Source organism: Hemitrygon akajei, chromosome 21 (assembly GCF_048418815.1).
Source record: "Hemitrygon akajei chromosome 21, sHemAka1.3, whole genome shotgun sequence".
NCBI lineage: Eukaryota > Metazoa > Chordata > Chondrichthyes > Myliobatiformes > Dasyatidae > Hemitrygon > Hemitrygon akajei.
The window spans coordinates 10,392,529-10,418,144 of record NC_133144.1 but is presented as its reverse complement, the minus strand read 5'-3'; the positions used below and the strand labels follow the sequence as shown (position 1 = coordinate 10,418,144).

The following is a 25,616-nucleotide window of genomic DNA, read 5'->3' as shown; positions in this document are numbered from 1 at the left end:
AAAATCATTAGAAGGGAAAAGATTAAATATGAAAGCAAGCTAGCAAATAATATCAAAGTGGATAGTACAAGTATTTTCAAGTATGTTAAAAATAAAAGAGAAATGAGAGTGGAAATAGGACCCCTAGAAAATGAGGCAGGAGTAATAATAACAGGGGACAAGGAGATGGCTGATGAACTATGTGATTATTTTGCATCAGTCTTCACTGTGGAAGACACTAGCAGTAGGTCTGATGTTGTAGTGTGTGAACAGAAATGTGTGCAGTTACTGCTCAAAGAGAGAAGGTGCTCAAAAAGCTGAAAAACCTAAAGGTACATAAATCACCCGGACCAGTGGAACTGCACCCTAGGGTTCTGAAAGAGGTAGTGTTAAGAGTTTGTGGTGGAATTAGAAATGAATTTTCAAAAATCATTGAACTCTGGCAGGGTACCAGAGGGCTAAAGAATTGCAAATGTTACCCCACTCTTTAAGAAAGGAGGAAGGCAGTAGAAAGGAAATTATGGAAACATTAGCCTGACATGAAGGCAAATGCCATGTTAGCATTCATTTCAAGAGGTCTAGAATACAAGAGCAAGGATGTTACGCTGAGGCTTTAAAAGGCCCTTGAGTATTGCAGAGGATGTTCACAAGGATGATTCCAGGAATGAAAAGGTTATCATATGAGGAACGTTTGATGGCTCTGGGTCTGTACTCGCTGGAATTCAGAAGGATGAGGGGTGATCTCATTGAAACCTTTTGAACGTTGAAAGGCATAGACAGAGTAGATGTGGAAAGGATGCTTCCCATGGTGGGAGAGTCTAGGACAAGAGGGCACAGCCTCAGGATAGAGGGTCCCCCTATCAAAAGAGAGATGCGGAGAAATTTCTTTAGCCAAAGGGTGGTGAATTTGTTGCCACATGCGGCTGTGGAAGCCAGGTCATTGGGTGTATTTAAGGCAGAGATTGACAGTTCTTGATTGGACGTGGTTTCAAAGGTTATGGGGAGAAAGCTGGGAACTAGGATTGAGGAGATAGAAAAGAAGTATTAGCCATGATTGAATGGCGGAGCAGACTGAACTGCCTTCCTGAATGGCTACAGTCTATGATGCTCCCATAATACTGCTGGATAGGGAGTACTAGGAATTCACCATTTCAATAAAGAACTGTAATGCTTTGCCAAGTCAGACTACCTGTGACTTAGAGAGGAACCTGGAGAGAGTAGAATTTAACATAAGCTTTCTATCCTCGTCCCTTTTGGTGGGAGAGATTACAGACCTGGAAGATGTTGCCAAATCAGGGTTGTGAGTAATTACAGTGTATTTTGTAGATGGTATATTGTATCCATGATGAGAGGAGAGTGGAAATGAATATTTCACATTGAGCTTGGGAAACTAAACACAGAAAACTGTTCATTCAGACAAAAGGAGTATTGTCTCATCTTCCAAAGATATGAGGGGTAATTGTCAAGGTGATCAAATGTTGTGTTGACGAGCAGGGAATATTACGCCACTTCCAACCCTTGCAGCCTGTGCCCTGGAATGCTTAATGAGACAATATAGAAGGAGATTTAGTTTGTGTTTAACATGTCCTTGATACAGCAGTTTAGAAAGAACTATACTCTGTATCTCACCTGTGATGGCACCTGAGGAGAGAGTGCTTCACTATTGTGAATGGAAAATACAGTTCTGTAATTAACAACAGGGTCAACATTTGGTACTTCAACAAGAAAAAATAATCAGATTCTCAGCATAATCCTCAGATCTTTAAAGTACATCAACATGGTTTGTCCACATAGATAATTACCAATATTTTTCACCAGCCACTGATGTCCTTCAATTAGCTGATCAATCATTGCAAAATAATGGGAGTTAGCTTCATCTGTCATTACCCAGCCTCCAGTCACAAATTCCAACTGACCATTAGCTGCCAGCCTGATAACCAAAACAAACATGGTAATTAATCACAATATTACTCAAAATTAATTGAACAAAAGACACACAAGAGACTCTGCACAACATCATTCTGGGCAAATTCTGCCATCTGCAATGAGATTCCAACACTGAACATACCTTTATCTCCACCCGCCGCTTTTCGCAGTGATCGTTCCCTCTGCGATTCCTTTGTCTATTCATCCCTCCCAGCACATATCCCTGCAAGTGACAGAAATGCTACACCATCCCAGTCACCTCTTCCCTCATCTCCATTCAGGGCCCCAAACAATCGTTCCAGGTGAGATAACAATTCACCTGTGAATTTGTTGGGGGTTGACTACTGCATCTGGTGTTCCTGATGCAGCCTCCTCTATATTGGTGAGACCCAGCATAAATTGGGGACTGCTTTGTCAAGCACCTCCATTCCATCTGCAAATAGCAAAATCTCCCCGTGACCAACCATTTTAATTCCTATACCCGTTTCCATTCCGACATGTCCGTCCATGGTCTCCTCTTCTGCCATGATGAGGCCACTCTCAGAGTGGAGGAACAACACTTCATATTACATCTGGGTAGCCTCCAACCTGATGGCATGAACATTGATTTTGCCTTCCAGTATTTTTTTCTCCTTCCCCCTTCCTCGATTCCCCACTCTGGTTGCTTAGCTCTTTTCCATACCTGCCTATAACCTCCCCCTGCTGAGTTCCTCCACCTTGGTCACAATGAAAGTCACAATGTGTGGCTGACCCACGCAGTCTGTGTAGATCAACAGCCTGCCTTGATTTGATGACCAACTGCAGCACAAGAGGACAACTGGAACCAGGATTCAGAACCATACACTTTATCTAACACTAGACAGCGTTTTCACAAGAGAAAATTCCTGTTCCTACATACCGGCGGACCGCTGCCCTCTTCTGAGTGTCAATGTTGTCCCACCACTTGGAGAAAAAGGAGATCTCTGCCCAAATAAAGCGGCGTTTTGGGTCCTCTTGGAGCTTCTGCAACATGTTGTTCAGGATGTGCTGTGTCTGGTCAAAGTAATATTTGTCAAACGTCTTAATCCATCCTGCAGAACAGAATCAGGTTACAAATGAGGGGGTTCTAATGTGTTGTATATTTTAAACACACTTCTCAGAAACAACTAGAAGTACTTCACATCAGAAATGTGGGTTCAATTGCAACACTTACAAAAAGTTTGTATAAGTACATGGATGAGTGGAGAATGAAGGGCTATGGGCCAGGTGAGGGTTGATGGGACATGCAGAACAACAGTTTCGGAATGGCCTGTTTCCGTGCTGTGATTGTTATATGGTTATATGGGCTAAATGGGCGGAAGTGCCCATTTCTGTGCTGTAGTACCCTATTACTCTATAATGCAGCCCTGTAGATATGGTAATATCATACAAACAGCAATTTGATAAACAACAGAAATTGAATGGGCTGATTCACATTGACGTCACAATCCCACAATTATTAATGCCCAGCAGAACCAATAAGGTGAAAGTGTCTCCACTACACATCTCTTCTGAAATAAGACAGCTCAGTCATTCTCTCGATATTACACTAGCTTACAATAAAAATGAGATAATCGCTTCTCTCTTATTTGGAAATCCTGCTGGGTTGACGTATGGGGTATAATCTGCGGGATCAAAGTACAAGGAGGTTCTGTGACTGTGGCTGAGGCCGATATCCAGAATCCAGGCTGGATGTATGGCCAAGAGCCAGTCAGGAATGTGGTTAGGTTTGCACTCGAAGCTGGGATCTGAAGTGTTTCTATATTTCAGCTGACTTTGACAAGATGAAATATACAAGCTAAAACTCACTGGTTTCCATTTCAGTTTAAAGTCAGCAAGTTATTTGGAGAATTTATCATATTGCTGTACAAGCTGTTAAAAAAGGTGTTTTGTGGTATTAATGGGAACAACATCATGAGAGTATTATTATCCTACAATAGTCCAGAAAACCTGCAAGATGCACATTCCAAGTATTAAGTATTATTGGAATTCATCTACACCAACCAGGACTGTGTATAATCTCTTGACTGGAGCTAGAATCCCAACTATTGAGGTCAGAAAATGAAACTCAGGGCTGTATATGGTGACATATATGCATTTTGTTAATAAATTTACTCTGAACTTTCAACTTCAAGATGCAGTTGAAGAAAAACCCCAATCTCCTTGTGGCCATTCTTAGCACTTCAAGCGAATTTCCACAGATGTACGGAGGAAATTTACAAGTCCACTGTCGTCGTAGCTACAGTCTAAATATTTAGGAATCATGTCAAGGATGGAACCAATTTAGAGACCTTACATTGATTGGGGTCATCTATGGATGATGCATCCAAGCTGTCAAGCCAGGGTAGTACAATATGGAGGGAAAGCTGTTGCCCATGCAGCAGGCTCCCACTCTCCAAGCAGTTGATGAAATCCAAAGGAACAGAGACCAGTGGCATCAGCACCATCACAGAAGTTGCCAGTCAGCATTGAACTCAACGTAGGATTGTCTTAGGACTCCATCTCTGGAGTTTTCCCTTCAGGGCTTACTCTCAAAGCCTTCCCCATGAGTGGGTATGGCCACCAGGCAGCAAAGGTTTGAGATCAGAGTTTTCCTTCTCCTAGATAAGCTACCAACCACGGGTGACAAGCCCCATCTGCCCGGAGTGACTGGCTTTAAGGCACCAGTAATCCGCCTTTGCCCTTTTTCGTCAGTAGAAACAGTTTAGTAGCTCAGCCACACGTGAAAACTAGAAGCTGGACTTGGTTGTCAGAGGCTATTTGAAGCACATTTGATAGGTAGTGTGAGCTTAGACCTTATCCCCACTACCCCAGGCTATGACAACATTGACTCTGGCCAAAATTACACCATTTTCATAAAGCCATTAGTAATTTTATAAAATACTGTAACACACTTAAAAAACCTTGTTATGGACTTCCGGGCTGAGCATGGAGTGAGTAGGTGCGTGTAAGTGTGGCTCTCGATTTTTATTGAAAATCTACCTGTTTATCTTCGTCGTATGCTCGAGATAACTGAATATTTAACATTGTGAACAACCCGGGATGTGGCTGGACACTGACATGGCAAACAAAATGCACCTTTGAAGTAAAACTGGGGAAAAAGATAGCGAAGTCTTGAGCAAGAAAGCTAATGTTACGGTAATGGTGCTGTTGCACGCTGCAGGACCTGCACTACCCGATGACTTGGAGAGGTTTTGCTTAGTACTTCTTACTGAATGCAAGCGGTGCATTCTGTCCTAAAAAGAGAACTTTAAGATGCTTTGTCACCAGAGAATGCTACTATGGAACAAATTATATCTTATTACGAGTCGCACGACGAACGCACTCGTGAGGTTGAAGATGGCCTGAATGATTACAGTGACCGACTGGCGAGCGCTGAAGCTGCCATTGCAGCGCTGCAGAATGAAAACGCATTTCTGAAGGGGAAACTAGATGACCTCGAAAATCGGTTGTGGAGATCCAATTTGAGAGTGGTTGGCATTCCTGAAAATTTGGAAGGTTCGGACCCTGTTAAATTTATGACCAAGTTTTTTGACGAAGTGCTGGAGACAAATTTCTTCCCAAGGCCTCTCGTACTTTTGTGCGCTCACCAAGTCAGGCCTAAACTATCCGGTGTCTCTGAAGCCAAACAAACGAGACCAAGAACGTTCCTGGTTCTCTTTCACTTCTTTCAAGATAAGCAACGCATCATCAGTAGACGGAAGCAGGAGCTGTATTTCCGCGGGCATCACGTGTTTTCTCATGAAAATTTTAGTGCGGAGCTGGGGAAGAAACGAGCAGCTTTCAAGGAGGTGAAATCTCTGCTTTATGGGAAAGGGGTCAGGTTCAACCTCCATGAAGGTAAAAAGCATTATTTTGATACACCAGAGGCGGCCAAAGAGTTCTACCATTTGTGCTGGGGAGAAGAAGAACGAGAAGGGCAATGACTTTTTTTTTTAGGTTATTTAAGCAGCATTGAAGGGGCCTCCCGCCGAGGTAAACTGTTAATTTTCGCAATTCACTTCTTTGTTCATTTTTTCCAGTTTAATTTGTGGAACGCGATCAGGTCGAACTGCTATGCTGTGGAATCTGATGAACAAAAACCTTCAACCAGCAAAATGTAAATATTTGGGATTTGTATCTCTGGCGTTTCGTTTTCTAGTTTTTTTGTGTTTTTAATGCTTTGCTTGCCCTGTGTTATCTTTAGCCTATATATATTAAAGGTAGAATAAGTGTTGGTATAAATTCTAAGGAGGGAAGCCACCCTAGATTAGATTGAAGGTTTGGTTGTATGGGGAACACTTTGGAAGTTTTTTGTTTGGTAATGCCTGCAGTCATCCTCAGTTGGGGAGATAGATCAAGGTTTCAGGGGTTAATTGTTTTTTCTTGTTTGTGTAAAGGGGTGGGGGGTAGTGTTTTGGGGGATTACCATGGCATCTTATTCTTTTGTGTGTTACAGATTGGCCAGACTTTCTTTTCATTGTGCGTTATTGTGTGCAGCTTGTGCTGTTTTGTGCACTGTTTTGGATTGTGGGCCTTTTGATATGGTTAACATGGATGCTGCAGATGGAGGCCACCCTGTGAGGTTTATTTCTTGGAATATAAAGGGGCTCGACGGTCCTGTTAAAAGAGCTAAAGTTTTCTCTCATCTGAAACAATTAAAAGCAGATATACTATTTCTACAAGAGGCACATTTAAGAGTGGAAGACCATAATAGACTCCGTAAATCATGGATTAGTCAGGTTTTTCATTCCATATTTAATAGTAGGTCTGGGGGGGTGGCAATATTAATCACCAAAAGAATGCAGTTTACACCATCTGATGTAATCAGTGACCCTAATGGTCACTTCATTATAGTTTCTGGATCTCTCTTTCAGATACCTGTCATTTTGTTAAGTATTTATGCCCCTAATTAGGACGACATCCACTTTGCAAATAGGGTTTTGTCATTAATACCTAACCTGAATACACACCAGCTAATCTTTTCAGGAGATCTGAACTGTGCTATTGACCCACTGCTAGAAAGGTCTAGCTCTAGAGGAACATCTTCTGGTATGGAAAAGGCCTTCTCAATGTTTATGAAACAAAAAGGTTATATAGATCCTTGGAGATATTTGAATCCATCAGTTAGGCAATTCTCTTTCTTTTCTCATGTTCACCACTCCTATTCCAGGCTAGACTATTTCTTTATAGATAGCTCCTTGATATCAATGATTAGACAAATTGAGTACATTGCTATAGTTATATCTGATCACTTGCCCGTGAAACTGGACCTATATTTTCCTTTAAACATTAGAGAACGGCCTCTGTGGAGACTTAATCCCCTTTTGCTTTCCAATGGGAAATTTTGTAGTTATATATTGGCTAACATTGACACATTCTTCGAGACTATCAAAACTGAGTCGGTATCGTACTCTTTACTTTGGGAAACTTTAAAAGCTTACTTCAGGGGTCAAATAATATCTTGTACTTCACATGCTAATAAAGAGCGTAGGAAGGAAATGCAAGTGTTATCACAATCTATTTTGGACCTGGACAGGCAATATTCTGAGGCACCCACTGTGGAATTATATAAAAGCCGGGCTGATTTGCAAGCGAAGTTTAATCTTCTATCTACGAACCTATCAGAACAATGAATTCTTAAGACATGTGGCCTCTATTATGAATATGGTGACAAGGTGAGCTGGCTTATGGCTCATCAGTTGAAGCGTCAAGCTGTGTCACGACTTATTCCCCAGATTAAGAGACGCGCACCAAAACTTGACAGGCAATCCAAAAGAGATTAATAACATCTTTGCAACTTTTTATTCTTCTCTGTATACCTCAGAGTTTCCCTCAGATATAACAAATATGGAACTTTTTTTTTTAGATAATTTGGAAACACCAACTCTTGAACCAGAGGAGGTGGAGAATTTAGATCGGGCTCTTGGGCAGGAAGAGATTAATAATGCCATCATGGCTATGCAGAGTGGTAAGTCCCCAGGTCCTGATGGTTAACCGATAGAATTTTATAAGAAATTTATGAATAAGCTCATACCGGTTCTTCTACAAGTGTTTCAGGAATCTTTGGAGAATGGCTCCTTACCCCCTATTCTTTCACAGGCATCTATTTCACTTCTTCTTAAAAAGGACAAGGACCCGACTTAATGTGGATCATATCGCCCCTCTCACTTTTGAATGTGGATGTAAACATATTGGCTAAAGTGCTTGTGTGCCGTTCCCAAGATAATCTCAGATGATCAAACAGGTTTTATTAAAAATCACCACTTTTTTTTTTATATCCATCGACTGGCTGATATAGTTTATTCACCCAGTGATTCTCCAAGTCCGGAGGTTGTTATCTCCTTGGATGTGGAGAAGGCGTTTGATAGAGTGGAGTGGGTATACTTGTTTAATGTTTTGGAGAAATTTGGATTTGGCAGAACATTTGTAGCCAGGGTTAAGCTATTATATCACTCGCCTTTAGCGTGTGTACTGTTACGTACCCGTGACACGTGACAGTGGTTACCCTTGTCACGTGACTGGGGTTGAAGTTGTACTGGACATGAGGTAATGGTGGAGTGATGTCATTTTCCCGCCAGTAGAGGTCATGTGACAGGTTTTTTCTACAGGGTATAAAAGGAAGACCCACCCTGTCAGGTGGGGCAGTTCGTGGCTGGATTTGCCAAGATGACTTCATGTTACTGTGTGATTTAATGTGATGACGCAGTTTAGTTAAAAATGAAGTTTTATATAATGCCTAAAGTTTAAAAGGTCAGAGCCAACGGTTTCTTTGCTAATGGAGAGTGAAGAGAAGAATCGATTTTCGATGGATTGACTTCGACCTTGTGTGATCCTCATTCGGAAGGATTTCGTTTACTATTCTCACGATAGTCTCCGCTGGGAAGCGGGAGATTGAGAATATTGTGGAAGGAAGGTCAGTCACTTTAAGTTGTTATATTTAATAAAATTCGACGTGGGAGTTCGACGCTGGGAATCGAAGGACATCGACGTGGAAGAGAATATACATCGCTTTAAAAAGTCTCTCCTTTTAAAAGTACCGTGAGCTTTTGAACTTTCGGCATATCGTTTTAAAGTCTGTTTTCATTCGGCAATTCGCTTTGGGGAACTGTTTTTTTTCAATACTACTTTAAAGACTGTTTGAGACTGCAAAGCTATTAAGAACTGTCTGACCAGCTGTCAGCAGCTGAGCTCGGATCATTGTTTGGGTTTGTTTACATTTGAAGGGGGTTTGTTATCAGTGTTTAATAAACGTGTTATTTGTTATAAAAACCCTTCGTCTAACTCATCTATAATTATTGTTGTCTGAATACGTAACATAATTATGGGGGCTACGTTCGGAATTGAATTATTTGAGTTTAAAAAGTTTTTTGAATTTTGAATCGGTGTTTTGGTAACGGGGATTGCTCGATTTTTTTTTTTGTTTGATTGGCTTGTGAGTGGTATTCGGCAACGATGAATATTGATGAGTTTCTGGATTCGCCAGACGCGGATTTGTTAGCGAGGGCGAAAAAAACTGAAGTCTCTGAACTTGCTATTCGGTTGCGTCTTAAAGGGATCTTGCCAACTACATCAAAAGCTGTAATACAGAGAAAGATCGCATCACATTTTGTGGCTTCGGGTCATTTTGAAGAATCGATTTTAGAATCGTTTCCAATAAGTAATCTGGAGATGCAGTTGCAAATTGAACAGATGATGTTAGAAAGGTGTAAATTGGAAGCTGAACAAAAGCAGAGAGATTTTGAATATGCAATGGAGAAATTAAGGTCTGTAGAACAGTCTGCTGATTCTAAAAAACCGTTTGTTGCTAGCCAAGAAATTAAATTGGTCCCTCCATTTAGTGAAACAGAAGTGGAGAGATATTTTCAACATTTTGAAACTATTGCTCGGATGTCAGAGTGGCCGAAAGATAAATGGTCAGTGTTGTTACAGAGTGTGATTAAAGGCAAGGCAAGACACGTTTACACAGCTTTAACTGCTGCGCAAGCATTAGATTATGATATTGTGAAAGAAAATATTCTCAAATCGTATGAATTGGTCCCAGAAGCGTACAGGGAAAGATTCAGGAGTTTGAAAAAGTCTGTGGAAAAGACTTATGTGGAATTTGCCTATGATAAAGCTATGTGTTTTGAGAGATGGGTTTCTTCTAAAAATGTAAATGAGGACTATGATACATTGAAAGAGCTGATTTTGATGGAGGAATTTAAAAGAAGCATTCCTGTTGAAGTAAGGACCTACTTAAATGAGAGGGATACTGATAAATTGCAGGACTGTGCTAGATTAGCTGATGAGTATGTTTTAATCCATAAGAATAAATTTCCTCAGGGTAGAATTTTTAAGAGGAAAAATAATATGGAGACTCAAGGTAAATCAGAAATTAAATTAGAGGTTAATGAGAGAGGTAAGGAGGAAGGAAAACCTGTGAAGGAAAGACAGTTTGGTCTTATTTGTAACTATTGTAAGAAGCTTGGCCATGTAACAGCTAACTGTTTCAAATTGAAAAAGAAAGAGAAGGAAGCAGTTCCAGATGCTTGTGTGCAACATACTGAAGCACCTGTAAAGTTACAGGGTTTGGTAAACACAAATGAGGATTTGTTAGAGTCTGACAAAGTTAGAAAGGGATATGATCATTTTATAACTGAAGGGTTTGTATCCTTGAAAGAAGGATCTACTCTGGTGCCAATAAAAATTCTTAGGGATACTGGAGCTTCTCAATCACTGATGTTAGATAGTGTGTTGAAGTTTAATGAAGAGAGTGATACTGGTGAGGTGAATTACATAAGAGGTGTTGGAAGTGATTTTATGCCTGTACATTTACATGAAGTAAATTTAAAGTCAGGGTTAGTTACAGGATTTGTTAAGGTAGGATTACAGCATAGCTTACCTGTGAAGGGTATTTCTTTATTGTTAGGTAATGACTTGGCAGGTGGACAAGTTTTTCCTGAAGTGCATTTGACAATGGAATCAGAGGTACCTGAGGTGAATTCTAACACAGATTTTTCTTGTGTTGTGACTAGAGCTATGGCTAAAAAAATTGATGTGCAGAATGAGGTTGTTACTCATGACTGTTCAACTCCGGATGTGAGTTTTGAGGATGTGTCAGAAACTTTCTTACCTTCGTTGTTTGAACAAGATTCTGGGAGTAAGTCTGACTATGAAGATTTACCTCTGTCTCGGAAGGAGATGATAGCAGAGCAGAATAGAGATCCTGAGATTGTAAAATTAAGGGAACAAGCTTTACTAGGTAGTGAAATTGAGAAGGTGTCAGTAGGATATTACTTGGAAAAAGGAGTGTTGATGAGGAAGTGGAGGTCGCCTACAATTTCTGCAAGTGAGGAATGGAATGTTGTTTATCAAGTGGTTGTTCCTAAAGTTTATCGGAATGAGATTTTGACTTTAGCTCATAGTGTGCCTTTAGGTGGACATCAAGGGGTAAGGAAAACTGTGGACAAGATTTTAAAACATTTTTACTGGCCTGGTTTAAGAAAAGATGTGGCGATGTTTTGTAAGACGTGCCATACTTGTCAAATTGTGGGTAAACCAAATCAGGTTACACCAGTAGCTCCATTACAACCTATTCCAGCATTTGGTGAACCGTTTTCTAAAGTTATTGTAGATTGTGTTGGTCCATTACCAAAGACAAAAACTGGTTATCAGTATTTGTTGACTATCATGTGTACTTCGTCTAGGTTTCCAGAGGCAGTACCACTTAGGAATATAAAAGCTAAAACTGTGACGAAGGCTCTTATAAAATTCTTTACTTATTTTGGATTGCCTAAGGAAATACAAACTGATCAAGGTAGTAATTTTATGTCTGGATTGTTTCAACAGATAGTTTATAAATTGGGAGCTAAGCAAATTACTTCGTCTGCATACCATCCAGAATCGCAAGGTGCTTTGGAGAGGTTTCATTCTACTCTCAAGAATATGATTAGGACATATTGTGTGGAGAATGAAGGTGACTGGGATGAGAGTATAAACTTACTTTTATTTGCAGTAAGGGAATCGGTACAGGAATCTTTAGGTTTTAGTCCATTTGAACTTGTGTTTGGGTATAGAGTTAGAGGACCTTTAGCTTTATTGAAGGAACAGTGGATTAGTAAGGAAGTGCATACTAATTTGTTGGACTATGTTTTGAAATTTAAGGACAGGTTACATAAAGCTTGTAGCTTAGCCAAGGAAAATTTGAAGTTGGCTCAGGAGAAAATGAAGACTTGGTATGATAAGGAAGCTAGGATGAGGATGTTTAAGCCTGGAGATAAGGTGTTGGTTTTTTTCCCAGTGCAGACAAATCCTTTACAAGCTAGATTTCATGGACCTTATGAAATTGTGTCTAGAGTTAATGATGTGGATTATGTAATAAAAACTCCAGATCGTAGAAGGTCAACACAACTTTGCCACATAAATATGATTAAACCATATTTTGAGAAACAATCTGATACTGTGACTGTTGTGGTTAGTGAGAATGAGTTGGATTTAACTGGGAACATGATAGATGATTCATCTGACTTTCATTCTAAATCTAACATTGTTTCTGTTAGGTTACCTAATTCGACTATTTTGGAAAATATGGATGAGAAATTAGCACATTTACAGCTAGAGCAGAAACAACAGATGAAGGAATTGATTTTTAAGTATAAGGATTTGTTTCCAGATGTTCCGAGAAGGACTACTATAGCTTCACATGATGTAGATGTTGGAGATGCCAAACCTATTAAACAACATCCATATAGGATGAACATGGAAAAATGTGAACTTGCTGAGAAAGAAATTGAATACATGTTAGAGAATGATATTATTAGACATTCTAACTCGAATTGGAGTTCGCCATGTGTTATGGTGCCAAAACCTGATGGTAGTATTAGGTTTTGTACGGACTATAGAAAGGTGAATGCTGTAACGAAGACAGATGCCTATCCAATTCCTAGAGTAGATGATTGTGTAGATAAGGTTGGAAAAGCAAAGTTCCTTACAAAGATTGATTTATTGAAAGGGTATTGGTGTGTTCCATTAACGGACAGAGGTAGAGAGATTTCTGCATTTGTAACTCCATCTGGGTTATATGAGTATAATGTTCTTCCATTTGGGATGAAGAATGCCCCAGGTACTTTTCAGAGGATGATTAATTCTGTGATTCAGGGTTTGAAAGATACTGATGCTTATATTGATGATTTAGTGACAGGAAATGATACTTGGGAAGCACACATTATTGCGGTGGAGAAATTGTTTGAAAAGCTTTCAAAAGCTAACTTGACTATTAATTTAGCCAAGAGTGAATTTGGACATGCTACTGTGACTTACCTTGGTTATGTTGTGGGTCAAGGTAAGGTAGCTCCTGTTCAGGCAAAAGTTCAGGCAATTTTGGAAATTCCCACTCCGACGGGGAAAAAAAACTCTCAGAAGGTTTTTGGGAATGGTAGGATATTATCAAAAATTTTGTAAGAATTTTGCTAATGTTGCCCTTCCATTAACTAATCTTCTGCAGAAGAATGTGAAGTTTGTGTGGACAGTGTTTTGTCAGGAAGCATTTGAAAAATTGAAAACAATGATATGTGAACAACCTGTGCTTAAGGCACCTGATTTTGAAAAACCTTTTTCATTAGCTGTGGATGCTAGTGATGAAGCTGCGGGAGCAGTATTGATGCAAAGGAATGAGGGTGATGAGGTTGATCATCCAGTAGCTTACTTTTCTAAGAAATTTAATAAGCATCAAAGAAACTATTCAACAATAGAGAAAGAATTGTTATCTCTTGTTTTAGCTTTGGAATATTTTGAGGTATATGTTGGTACAACTCAAAAACCACTTATTGTTTACACTGATCATAATCCGTTAGTTTTTCTGAGTAAGATGAAAAACAAAAACAGAAGATTGTTAAATTGGAGTTTGATGTTACAAGAGTACAATATTGTGATAACTCATATTAAAGGTAAAGATAATGTGGTTGCTGATTGTCTATCTCGATGTTGAATGTACAATGTTTTTTTTTGGAGTGGTTTTTTTTTATTGTAACACTCCTACTGTATTGTATATTGTGTATGTTATATAATTTATACATTTGTTTTTTTTGTAAGTGATTGTTAAAATTTTTGTTCTTGTCAGACCAAAAATGTTTTTTTTGGAGGGAGGTGTTACGTACCCGTGACACGTGACAGTGGTACCCTTGTCACGTGACTGGGGTTGAAGTTGTACTGGACATGAGGTAATGGTGGAGTGATGTCATTTTCCCGCCAGTAGAGGTCATGTGACAGGTTTTTTCTACAGGGTATAAAAGGAAGACCCACCCTGTCAGGTGGGGCAGTTCGTGGCTGGATTTGCCAAGATGACTTCATGTTACTGTGTGATCTAATGTGATGACGCAGTTTAGTTAAAAATGAAGTTTTATATAATGCCTAAAGTTTAAAAGGTCAGAGCCAACGGTTTCTTTGCTAATGGAGAGTGAAGAGAAGAATCGATTTTCGATGGATTGACTTCGACCTTGTGTGATCCTCATTCGGAAGGATTTCGTTTACTATTCTCACGATAGTCTCCGCTGGGAAGCGGGAGATTGAGAATATTGTGGAAGGAAGGTCAGTCACTTTAAGTTGTTATATTTAATAAAATTCGACGTGGGAGTTCGACGCTGGGAATCGAAGGACATCGACGTGGAAGAGAATATACATCGCTTTAAAAAGTCTCTCCTTTTAAAAGTACCGTGAGCTTTTGAACTTTCGGCATATCGTTTTAAAGTCTGTTTTCATTCGGCAATTCGCTTTGGGGAACTGTTTTTTTTCAATACTACTTTAAAGACTGTTTGAGACTGCAAAGCTATTAAGAACTGTCTGACCAGCTGTCAGCAGCTGAGCTCGGATCATTGTTTGGGTTTGTTTACATTTGAAGGGGGTTTGTTATCAGTGTTTAATAAACGTGTTATTTGTTATAAAAACCCTTCGTCTAACTCATCTATAATTATTGTTGCCTGAATACGTAACAGTACAGACAAATTATTTTCGATCTGACTATTTCCCATTAACACGTGGCACTGGCCAAGGTTGCCCATTGTCCCCTCTTTTTTTTTTTTGCAATTGAGTCTCTTTCTATTGCACTTAAGTCAACTACATTACTTCAAGGCGTTAGGAAAGGGGACATGGAACACCGTGTATCCCTATATGCTGACGACCTCTTACTTTATGTTAGTGACCCTGTAGGTAGCAGTCCTGCTATTGTGTCATTATTAGGTCAATTTGGAGCCTTCTCTGGCTATAAACTGAACCTCAAAAAAGCAAATGCTTTCCCTTTAATAACCTGGCCCTACAGATCCGACAGGAATCTTTGCCTTTTCCTTTATCTCAAGATGGTTTTGTATACCTAGGAATACACGTTACTCGCTCTTTTACATCTCTGTTTGAAGCTAACTACAGGCCTCAGGTTAGCCAAATGGAGGCTGATTTTGAGAGATGGCACAGTTTACCCCTTACTATAGCTGGGAGAATTCAATCAGTGAAAATGACTGAACTTCCCAGATTTCTTTACTTGTTCCAGTGCTTGCCAGTTTTCTTACCCAAGTTATTTTTCAAATCAGTCGACCAAGCTATAACCTCCTTTATTTGGGAAAATAAGGTCCCAAGGGTTAATAAGCACATTTTCCAAAGAGGTTGTGACGTAGGTGGAATGGGCCTTCCTAGCTTTATTATTACTAGGCATCGAATATTCAAAAGGTATTACTTTGGCTTCACCAGCCAGATATAAACTGGTGCCTGCTTGAGACACAGTCTTGCCACTCCTCATCTCTCCAAGCTTTAGTGTATTCTTCCTTGCCATTGAAATCCTCTCAATTCACACCTAACCCGGTCGCGCTCTCCACCCTCAAAATTTTTAATCAATTTTGCTGCCACTATAAAAGTTTACATCAGCTTCAGTTTTGGGTCCCATTCATAGAAACCATCTATTTCTTCCGTCCACACTCAATTCAGTTTTTAGACAATGGGGTTTGAACGGTCTTCTGCGCATTAAGGATTTGTACACCGGTAATATATTTGATAGTTTTGATAACTTGCACAGTAAATATGGCCTACCGCATAACCATTTTTTAAAGTATCTGCAGATTTACCACTTTGTCAAGGAAAAATTTCCCTCTTTTCCTGATCTACCACCTGCTATGTTGTGGGAAAAACTCACTCTTAGCTTTAATAATAAAGGGCTGATCTCTGTACTATACTCTCAGCTGAGGTTTTTGGAAGTTCAAGATTTAAGCAAAACTAAGACTAGGTGGAAGGATGACCTTGGTATGGATCTGGCTGAGGAATATTGGGCAAAAGCATTGAATAGGGTTCATTCCTCATCATGTGATAGACTGTGGCTCATACAATTTAAAGTTTTACACAGGGTACATTTAAGTAAAGCCAGGCTTGCTGACATATGCTGGCTGTGACAGGTGTTCCTTCTCTCCGGCTGGTTTAGTGCATGCATTTTGGTCTTGCCCTCGGCTTGATGGCTATTGGGCACTGGTTTTTAAAATTATCAGTAAGGTTTTCGGGGTGACACTGAGACCTTGCCCGCATAGCTGTATTTGGTGTGGTGGATGATGCTTTGGGTTTAAATGCAAACCAGTGGGATATCGTTGGATTTACATTGCTTTTGGCCCATAGGAGAATCTTGCTGGTCTGGAAATCTGCCATTCCCCCATCTGCTGCTGTTTGGTTAGAGGATGTAATGTTTTTTCTGAAACTAGAAAAGATTAAATTCACTTTGAGGGGGTCTGTGAAAAAGTTCTATTCGAAATGGGGACCTTTCTTGTCATATTTTGGGGAGTCTTAAGGAATTACCTACTAGTTGAGGGCATTTGATTGTACTTGGGAAGTTGCCTCTCTTAACACGCATATGGTTTACCTCACAGGGTGGCTGATGAATTGTGATATGAAGATATTCTGGATCATCTGACATGTTGTGGATGTCACAATAGCGAAACCCTTTCGCCCCGAAATGTCATCACTACCTCCTCCCATAGATGCTGTCTGGCCTGCTGAGTTCGGCCAGCATTTTGTGTTTTTATTTATTTCCAGAATCTGCAGATTCACTGGTGTTGCCTTAAAAAAAACCTTGTTATTTCATTGTAAAATAAATTTAAGATGACTCAGAAAAATCAATGCATTCCTCTCACCTGGATCATTGTGGGAATGGGGCACCACAAACACCTGTAATGGCTCACTGTCCCACTCCTGCTGATCATAGGTGATCTCGAAGCCCTGCTTCCATGCACCGCCATCCACATTGTCAAACTTCAGGGACGAATAAATATCCAGCATCTATCAGAGCATAGAAAACAGGCATGTACCAAGACCACATCACACCTTGAAATTACTAAATCGACAGGGAGCAACTGGCCAGTGACCCAGGAAGACACAAAAACATGAGGGAGAACAAGGGGTTGAGTGTCCCGAACTCTCACACACAGCCCAGGTGATGACAGGTGTCAGAATCCCATGGCCCAAGGGTGATGTAAGATTGGAATCTGATTAAAACTTTAATACTAAATATCAACAGTGTTAGATTGGGGTATGGAATTGTTATTTTTCTTGTAGGTTAACTTTCCTATGCTTGCTTGTAATTTTATATAATCACCTATATACATGGCATTATTCAGTGGATTAATTATAGTGCAGTTGCTTCTATACGTTTCCAGAAACAACTTAGTTTCCAGTAGCTAGTGTCATACCACTTGAATCTGGCAGTAGGTTAATTGTTATCACTGGAATTTCTGGTTGTCTCTCGTCTGAATACGAGATAACATAACTCCATTGTCCATCTGTCTTTCTTTCTTTGTTCATGTATCACAATAAAATTGCTAGCAATAAATCTTAGATCTCATTCTTTACAATCCATTGAGTCAGACAGCTAGGAGTAGAGCATTCCTCAGCTATTTCCTCCAAATCTGTGGAAATTTAAAAGCCCCAGTACATCTTATTTATTAAAAATTTTTATTTAGGTGCACAGTGCAGAATAGGCGCTCCCAACCCGCCGCTGTCTCAGTAACCCATTGATTTAAACCTAACCTCATCACAGGACAAATTACAAACCAATTAACCCACCAACCGGTACATCTTCGGACGGTGGGGTGAAACCCGGCGTGAACCTACATATTCCACGGGGAGGACATACAAACTTCTTACAGGGGGTGGTGGGAATGAACTCCAAACTCTGAGCTGTAATAGCGTTGCATTAAATGCGACATTATTGTGACAAATTTACATCTGATAAATTAGCATTGATTGCAATTATATCAGATAACATGTTTCAATTTATTCTTTAAATATAACAACACTTCAATAAATCTAGTTGAGTTCCAACGCACATGATTTAATGAACTGAAATTTAATCTCACAAAACCTGTGCCCTTGGCAAAGAGAAGATACTCAAGAATCAGAATATTAAATGATATACAAAGACCAGGAGCAGGACATGCAGCTGCTCAAGCCCAATAGCATCATGGCTGATCTTCTACCTCAGACAGTTTTTGTGCCCTGTTTGCATTCCCTCGGTTCTTTTAATATCCAGAAATGTATTGGTCTCTGCATGGAATGCAAGCAGTGATTAAACCACCACAGCCTTCCTAGATTTCCTACCCTTTGAGTAAAAGATTTCTCCTTATTTCATCCTAAACAGCCCAGTTCTCATTTGTGACTACCCAGTCTGGATAAAGGACCTCAGCCTCAAACGCTGACTGTTCATTCCTCACCATAGATGCTGCCTGACCTACTGAATTCCTCCAGCATTTTGTATCTGTTATTCTGGACTTCCAGCATCTGCAGAATCTTACCACCCCTGAACTTTACATTTTTTTCATACTAGTGTTCGATTAAAGTGTAGAATTATTTTAACTTTCTTATGTTGGCTTGCATTTTTATATAATCACCTACATGTAATTGTTCAGTGAATTTCCCAGGAAATATGGTAGAGTTGCTTGTATTTTTCTAGAAACTTTTCAGTTTCCTGTAGCGGTTGTCATGTTATTTGAACTGGCTATTTTAAAGATTCATGATCATCACTGGAATTTATCTCTGGTCTTCCTTAGTGTTTTCTTTGTTCTCTCAGCTTCTCCTTCCTGTTCGTCTTCTGCTCTTGTAACAGTTAATAAAACAATCGTAAGCAATAAGTTTTATTTATATAGGCCCTTCTGGGATTACTGGGCAGTGCAACTTAAAGAGCCTATTCCACACTCTATCTCAATATATAAATGTAAATATTAAACAATCTTTGTCCCCCTACCTTCAGGGCATTAGGACAAGAACTGTTAGGATGGGAAACAGCTTCTTCGCCAGGCCGTAAGACCACTCACCACCTGCTACTACTACCCATGACTCAACATGTTTGAAGCACCAGTAGCGTTATACTGTGTACTTTTTAACTTGTATCATATCCGCACCTTGTTATTTGTGGTACAATTACTTTGTGTGTTACGTGTGAGAGTTCTATGTACTGTGTTGTGCACCTTGGTCTGGAAGAACATTGTCTCATGTGGCGGTATACGTGTGTATGGTTGAATGACAACAAACTAAACTTGATTCCGATTATGGCTGCTGTCCTTCTAAATGATCAAGGACACAGAGTAGAGAATTGTTTTATTGATCACACAGCCTTTGCCTGCATTAACATTTGCAGTTCAACTGTACACAAATCAACAGCTGAAGAACATTAGCCTGAAACTAATAAACACAAGAGGGAAATCCAGAGCAACATACACAAAATGCTGGAGGAATTCCCCAAAACAGGCAGCATCTATGTAGAGAAATTAACATTTATGCAGCAGCTTTCAAAGTGCCTTGTGATTAATGCACAGGCTTTAGACTTGTGCCACTTAAGATTCAAGATTGTTTAATATTATTTCCAGTATACCTACATGTGTTGAGGGGAAAGAAATAACCGTCACTCTGGATCCGATGCGACACAAAAAAAAAACACTAATAGTCAATCTATATACAATACATAATCAATCTTACACATTTATATTTCTTGTTTTTATTTTTGTAAAAACACAAAAATAAAAACAATAAATATAAATATGCAAGATAAATTATTATATCTAGATTGACTATATGTATACAGTGTGACGCTAGATACAGGAATGTTTGTACACAAGGTGAATGACAGGAAATTATAAAGCAGTAGTGGTTGGGGGTGTGGAGGGGTCGGTTAGTGAGTGAAGGGTTTGAGCAGCCTCGCTGCTTGGGGTTTGGGTCTGGTAGCCCTGACATGGATGTTACATAGCCTCTTCCCTGATGGGAATGGGACAAACAATCCATGAGCAGGTTGGCTGATCCTTCATTATATTGCTGGTATAACCATCTGGGAAAGGTTTCTCTGTAGCACGGACTAGAGATAACGGGGGCAATGAGGGGAGATGTTTTTCTTTCTTGTGTGCCCAAGCAAAGGTTTTGCGGTCTTTTGTTCAGCAGAAGATGGAGAGGGAAGATGCCAGAACAGGGAAGTTGTAGACTGCAGGACGGAATGGACTTGGAATGGGGTCAGGAGTCGACACCCGGGGGAGGAAATCAATGAAGAACAAAAAGACACGAAAACTGTGAGCTCCAACGTTACGCATTAGATTGTTTCATGAGAATGGGCCCTTTCTCTTTTTTGCTTTCTTTACTAACCCTATAGTCAAATTAAAAATTATAAAGCTCAATCATTTAATTGTATATTGTGCACTGTTTATTATTTTGTGGTACTGATCTGTAACAGGGAAAACATTACGCAGCATCCATCCAAACGAGATTTCTCGAGTTTGGCCGGGGTGGGAGCTGTCTTCCCCTAGATTCCCTTACGAACCCGATTGAATTTTTTGAGGATGTGACTAACACATTGATGAAGCTAGAGCAGTAGATGTAGTGTATATGGATTTCAGTAAGGTATTTGATAAGGTACCCCATGCAAGGCTTATTGAGAAAGTAAGGAGGCATGGGACCCAAGAGGACATTGCTTTGTGGATCCAGAACTGGCTTGCCCACAGAAGGCAAACAGTGGTTATAGATGGGTCATATTCTGTATGGAGGTCAGTCACCAGTGGAATACCTCAGGGACCCACTCTGGGACCCTTACCTTTCGTGATTTTTATAAATGACCTGGATGAGGAAGTGAAGGGATGGGTTAGTAAGTTTGCTGATGACACAAAGGTTGGAGGTGTTGTGGATAGTCTGGAGGGCTGTCAGAGGTTACAGCAGGACATTGATGGGATGCAAAACTGGGCTGAGAAGTGGCAGATGAAGTTGAACCCAGGTAAGTGTTGTTACGTACTCGTGACACGTGACAGTGGTACCCTTGTCACGTGACTGGGGTTGAAGCTATACTGGACTTGAGGTAATGGTCTTGTGATGGTGGGGTGACGTCATTTTCCCGCCAGTAGAGATCATGTGACAGGTTTTTTTTTTTGTTGTTTTTTTTTTTTACAGGGTACAAGAGGAGGACCCCACCCTGTGGGGAGGGGCAGTTTGTGGCTGGATTTGCCAAGCTGATTTCATGCCACTGCGTGATTTAATGTGATGACGCAGTTTAGTTGAAAAATGAAGTTTTATCTAATGCCTAAAGTTTAAAAGGTCATTGCCAGCAGTTTCTTTACAATACTGCTAGTGGAGAGTGAAAATAGGAGAATCGAATTTCGACGGTGGAATGGGTTCGACCTTGTGTGATCCTCATTCGGAAGGATTTCGTTGACTGTTCTCGTGTTAATCTCTGCGGGATAGCAGAAGATTGAGGACAGAGCGATAAAGGGAAGGTCAGTGCCTTTAAGCCGTTACATTTCATAAAATTCTTCGTGGGAAAGTTCGACGCCAGGGATCGAAGGAAATCGACGTGGAAGAGAATTTAAATCGCCTTAAAAAAGTCTCTCCTTTTAAATGGACTGAGCATTTTGAACTTTTGGCAATATCGCTTTAAGAACTGTTTGAGCTGCATCGCTTTAAGAGCTGTTTAAGCTGCCGCACAACAGCTGTTTTCCGGTTGCGTTAGTGTTTGTTTACTTTTGGGGGGTTGGTTTTCAGTGTTTAATAAACGTGTTATTTGTTATTAAAACCCTTGTCTAACTCACATATATTTATTGTTGCCTGAATACGTAACATAAATATGGGGGCTGCGTCCGGATTGGATCGTTTGAGTTTAAATGCTCGTTAGTTTTTGGATCGGTGTTTTGGAAATGGGGAATACTCAATTCATTTGTTTGATTGGCTTGTGAGTGGTATTCGGCAACGATGAATATTGATGAGTTTCTGGCTTCAGGCGTGGATTTGTTAGCGAAGGTGAAAAAAACTGAGGTGACTGAGATAGCTAGTAGATTGCAACTTAAAGGTATTTTGCAGACTACGACAAAGGCTGTAATACTGAGAAAAATCGCATCACACTTTGTGGCTTCGGGTGATTTTGATGAATCGATTTTAGAATCGTTTCCAATAAGTAATATGGAGATGCAGTTGCAAATTGAACAAATGAAGTTGGATCAAAGTAAAGCAGAATTGGAGCGTTGTAAATTGGAAGCTGAACAGAAAAAGAGGGAGTTTGATTATGCAATGGAGAAATTAAGGTCTGGAAATCAGTCTTCTGGTTCTAGAAAGCCGTTTGTTGCTAGTCAAGAAATTAAATTGGTCCCTCCATTTAGTGAAACAGAAGTGGAAAAATATTTTCAACATTTTGAAACTATTGCTCGGATGTCAGAGTGGCCGAGAGATAAATGGTCAGTGTTGTTACAGAGTGTAATTAAAGGCAAAGCACAACAAGTTTACACAGCTTTAACTGCTTCGCAAGCATTAGATTATGATATTGTGAAAATGCATATTCTCAAAGCGTACGAATTAGTCCCAGAAGCTTATAGGGAAAGATTCAGAAGTTTGAAAAAGTCTGTGGAAAAGACTTATGTGGAATTTGCCTATGATAAAGCTGTGTGTTTTGAGAGATGGGTTTCTTCTAAAAATGTAAATGAGGACTATGATACATTGAAAGAGCTGATTTTAATGGAGGAATTTAAAAGAAGCATTCCTGTTGAAGTAAGGACCTACTTAAATGAGAGGGATACTGATAAATTGCAGGACTGTGCTAGATTAGCTGATGAGTATGTTTTAATCCATAAGAATAAATTTCCTCAGGGCAGAATTTTTAAGAGGAAAAATAACATGGAGACTCAAGGTAAATCAGAAATTAAATCAGAGGTTAATGAGAAAGGTAAGGAGGAAGGAAAACCTGTGAAGGAAAGACAGTTTGGTCTTATTTGTAACTATTGTAAGAAGCCTGGCCATGTAATAGCTAACTGTTTCAAATTGAAAAAGAAAGAGAAGGAAGCAGTTCCAGATGCTTGTGTGCAACATACTGAAGCACCTGTAAAATTACAGGGTTTGGAAAACACAAATGAGGCTTTGTTAGAGTCTGACCAAGTTAGAAAGGGATATGATCATTTTATAACTGAAGGGTTTGTATCCTTGAAAGAAGGATCTACTCCAATGCCAATAAAAATCCTTAGGGATACTGGAGCTTCTCAATCACTGATGTTAGACAGTGTGTTGAAGTTTAATGAAGAGAGTGATACTGGTGAGGTAAATTACATAAGAGGTGTTGGGAGTGATTTTATGCCTGTACATTTACATAAAGTAAATTTAAAGTCAGGGTTAGTTACAGGATTTGTTAAAGTAGGATTACAGCATAGCTTACCTGAAGGGTATTTCTTTATTGTTAGGTAATGACTTGGCAGGTGGACAAGTTTTTCCTGAAGTGCATTTGACAATGGAGTCAGAGGAACCAGAGATGAATTCTAACACAGATTCTTCCTGTGTTGTGACTAGAGCTATGGCTAAAAAGATTGATGTGCAGAATGAGGTTGTTACTCATGACTGTTCAACTCAGGATTCGAGTTTTGAGGATGTGTCAGAGACTTTCTTACCTTCGTTGTTTGAACAAGATTCTGGGAGTAAGTCTGACTATGAAGCTTTATCTCTGTCTCGGAAGGAGATGATAGCAGAGCAGAATAGAGACCCTGAGATTATAAAATTAAGGGAACAAGCTTTACTAGATAGTGAAATTGAGAAGGTGTCAGTAGGATATTACTTGGAAAACGGAGTGTTGATGAGGAAGTGGAGGTCGCCTACAATTCCTGCAAGTGAGGAATGGAATGTTGTTTACCAGGTAGTTGTTCCTAAAGTTTATCGAAATGAGATTTTGACTTTAGCTCATAGTGTGCCTTTAGGTGGACATCAAGGGGTAAGGAAAACTGTGGACAAGATTTTAAAACATTTTTACTGGCCTGGTCTAAGAAAAGATGTGGCGGTGTTTTGTAAAACATGCCATACTTGTCAAATTGTGGGTAAACCAAATCAGGTTACACCAGTAGCTCCATTACAACCTATTCCAGCATTTGGTGAACCGTTTTCTAAAGTTATTGTAGATTGTGTTGGTCCATTACCAAAGACAAAAACTGGTTATCAGTATTTGTTGACTATCATGTGTACTTCGTCTAGGTTTCCAGAGGCAGTACCACTAAGGAATATAAAAGCTAAAACTATGACAAAGGCTCTTATAAAATTCTTTACTTATTTTGGATTACCTAAGGAAATACAAACTGATCAAGGCAGTAATTTTATGTCTGGATTGTTTCAACAGATAGTTTATAAATTGGGAGCTAAGCAAATCACTTCGTCTGCATACCATCCAGAGTCACAAGGTGCCTTGGAGAGGTTTCATTCTACCCTCAAGAATATGATTAGGACATATTGTGTGGAAAATGAAAGTGACTGGGATGAGGGTATAAACTTACTTTTATTTGCAGTAAGGGAATCGGTACAGGAATCTTTAGGTTTTAGTCCATTTGAACTTGTGTTTGGGCATAGAGTTAGAGGACCTTTAGCTTTATTGAAAGAACAGTGGATTAGTAAGGAAGTACACACTAATTTGTTGGACTATGTTTTGAAATTTAAGGACAGGTTACATAAAGCTTGTAGCTTAGCCAAGGAAAATTTAAAGTTGGCTCAGGAGAAAATGAAAACTTGGTATGATAAGGAAGCTAGGATGAGGATGTTTAAGCCTGGAGATAAGGTGTTGGTTCTTTTCCCAGTGCAGACAAATCCTTTACAAGCTAGATTTCATGGTCCTTATGAAATTGTCTAGAATCAATGATGTGGATTACGTAATAAAAACTCCAGATCGTAGAAGGTCAACACAACTTTGCCATATAAATATGATTAAACCATATTTTGGGAAACAATCTGATACTGTGACTGTTGTGGTTAGTGAGAATGAGTTTGATTTAACTAGGAGCATGATAGATGATTCATCTGACATTCATTCTAAATCCAACATTGTTTCTGTTAGGTTACCAAATTCAACCATTCTGGAAAATATGGATGAGAAATTAGCACATTTACAGCTAGAGCAGAAACAACAGATGAAGGAATTAATTTTTAAATATAAGGATTTGTTTCCAGATGTTCCGAGAAGGACTACTATAGCTTCACATGATGTAGATGTTGGAGATACCAAACCTATCAAACAACATCCATATAGGATGAACATGGAAAAATGTGAACTTGCTGAGAAAGAAATTGAATACATGTTAGAGAATGATATTATTAGACATTCTAACTCGAATTGGAGTTCGCCATGTGTTATGGTGCCAAAACCAGATGGTAGTATTAGGTTTTGCACGGACTATAGGAAGGTGAATGCTGTAATGAAAACAGATGCATATCCAATTCGTAGAGTAGATGAT

General features: G+C 39.5%; 1 protein-coding gene across 2 annotated transcripts in view; it reads right to left on the bottom strand.

Moving 5' to 3' along the window:
• Positions 1-25,616, bottom strand: part of man2a2 (mannosidase, alpha, class 2A, member 2) — an 89,444-nt gene that overhangs the window by 45,715 nt on the left and 18,113 nt on the right. For both annotated transcript variants that reach the window (XM_073024775.1, XM_073024774.1), the window contains exons 3-5: positions 17,040-17,184; positions 2,804-2,975; positions 1,782-1,909 (exon numbers count right to left, since the gene is read on the bottom strand). In XM_073024775.1, the coding sequence (XP_072880876.1) occupies positions 1,782-1,909; positions 2,804-2,975; positions 17,040-17,184 (445 nt within the window). The remainder of the gene's footprint in view (positions 1-1,781; positions 1,910-2,803; positions 2,976-17,039; positions 17,185-25,616) is intronic.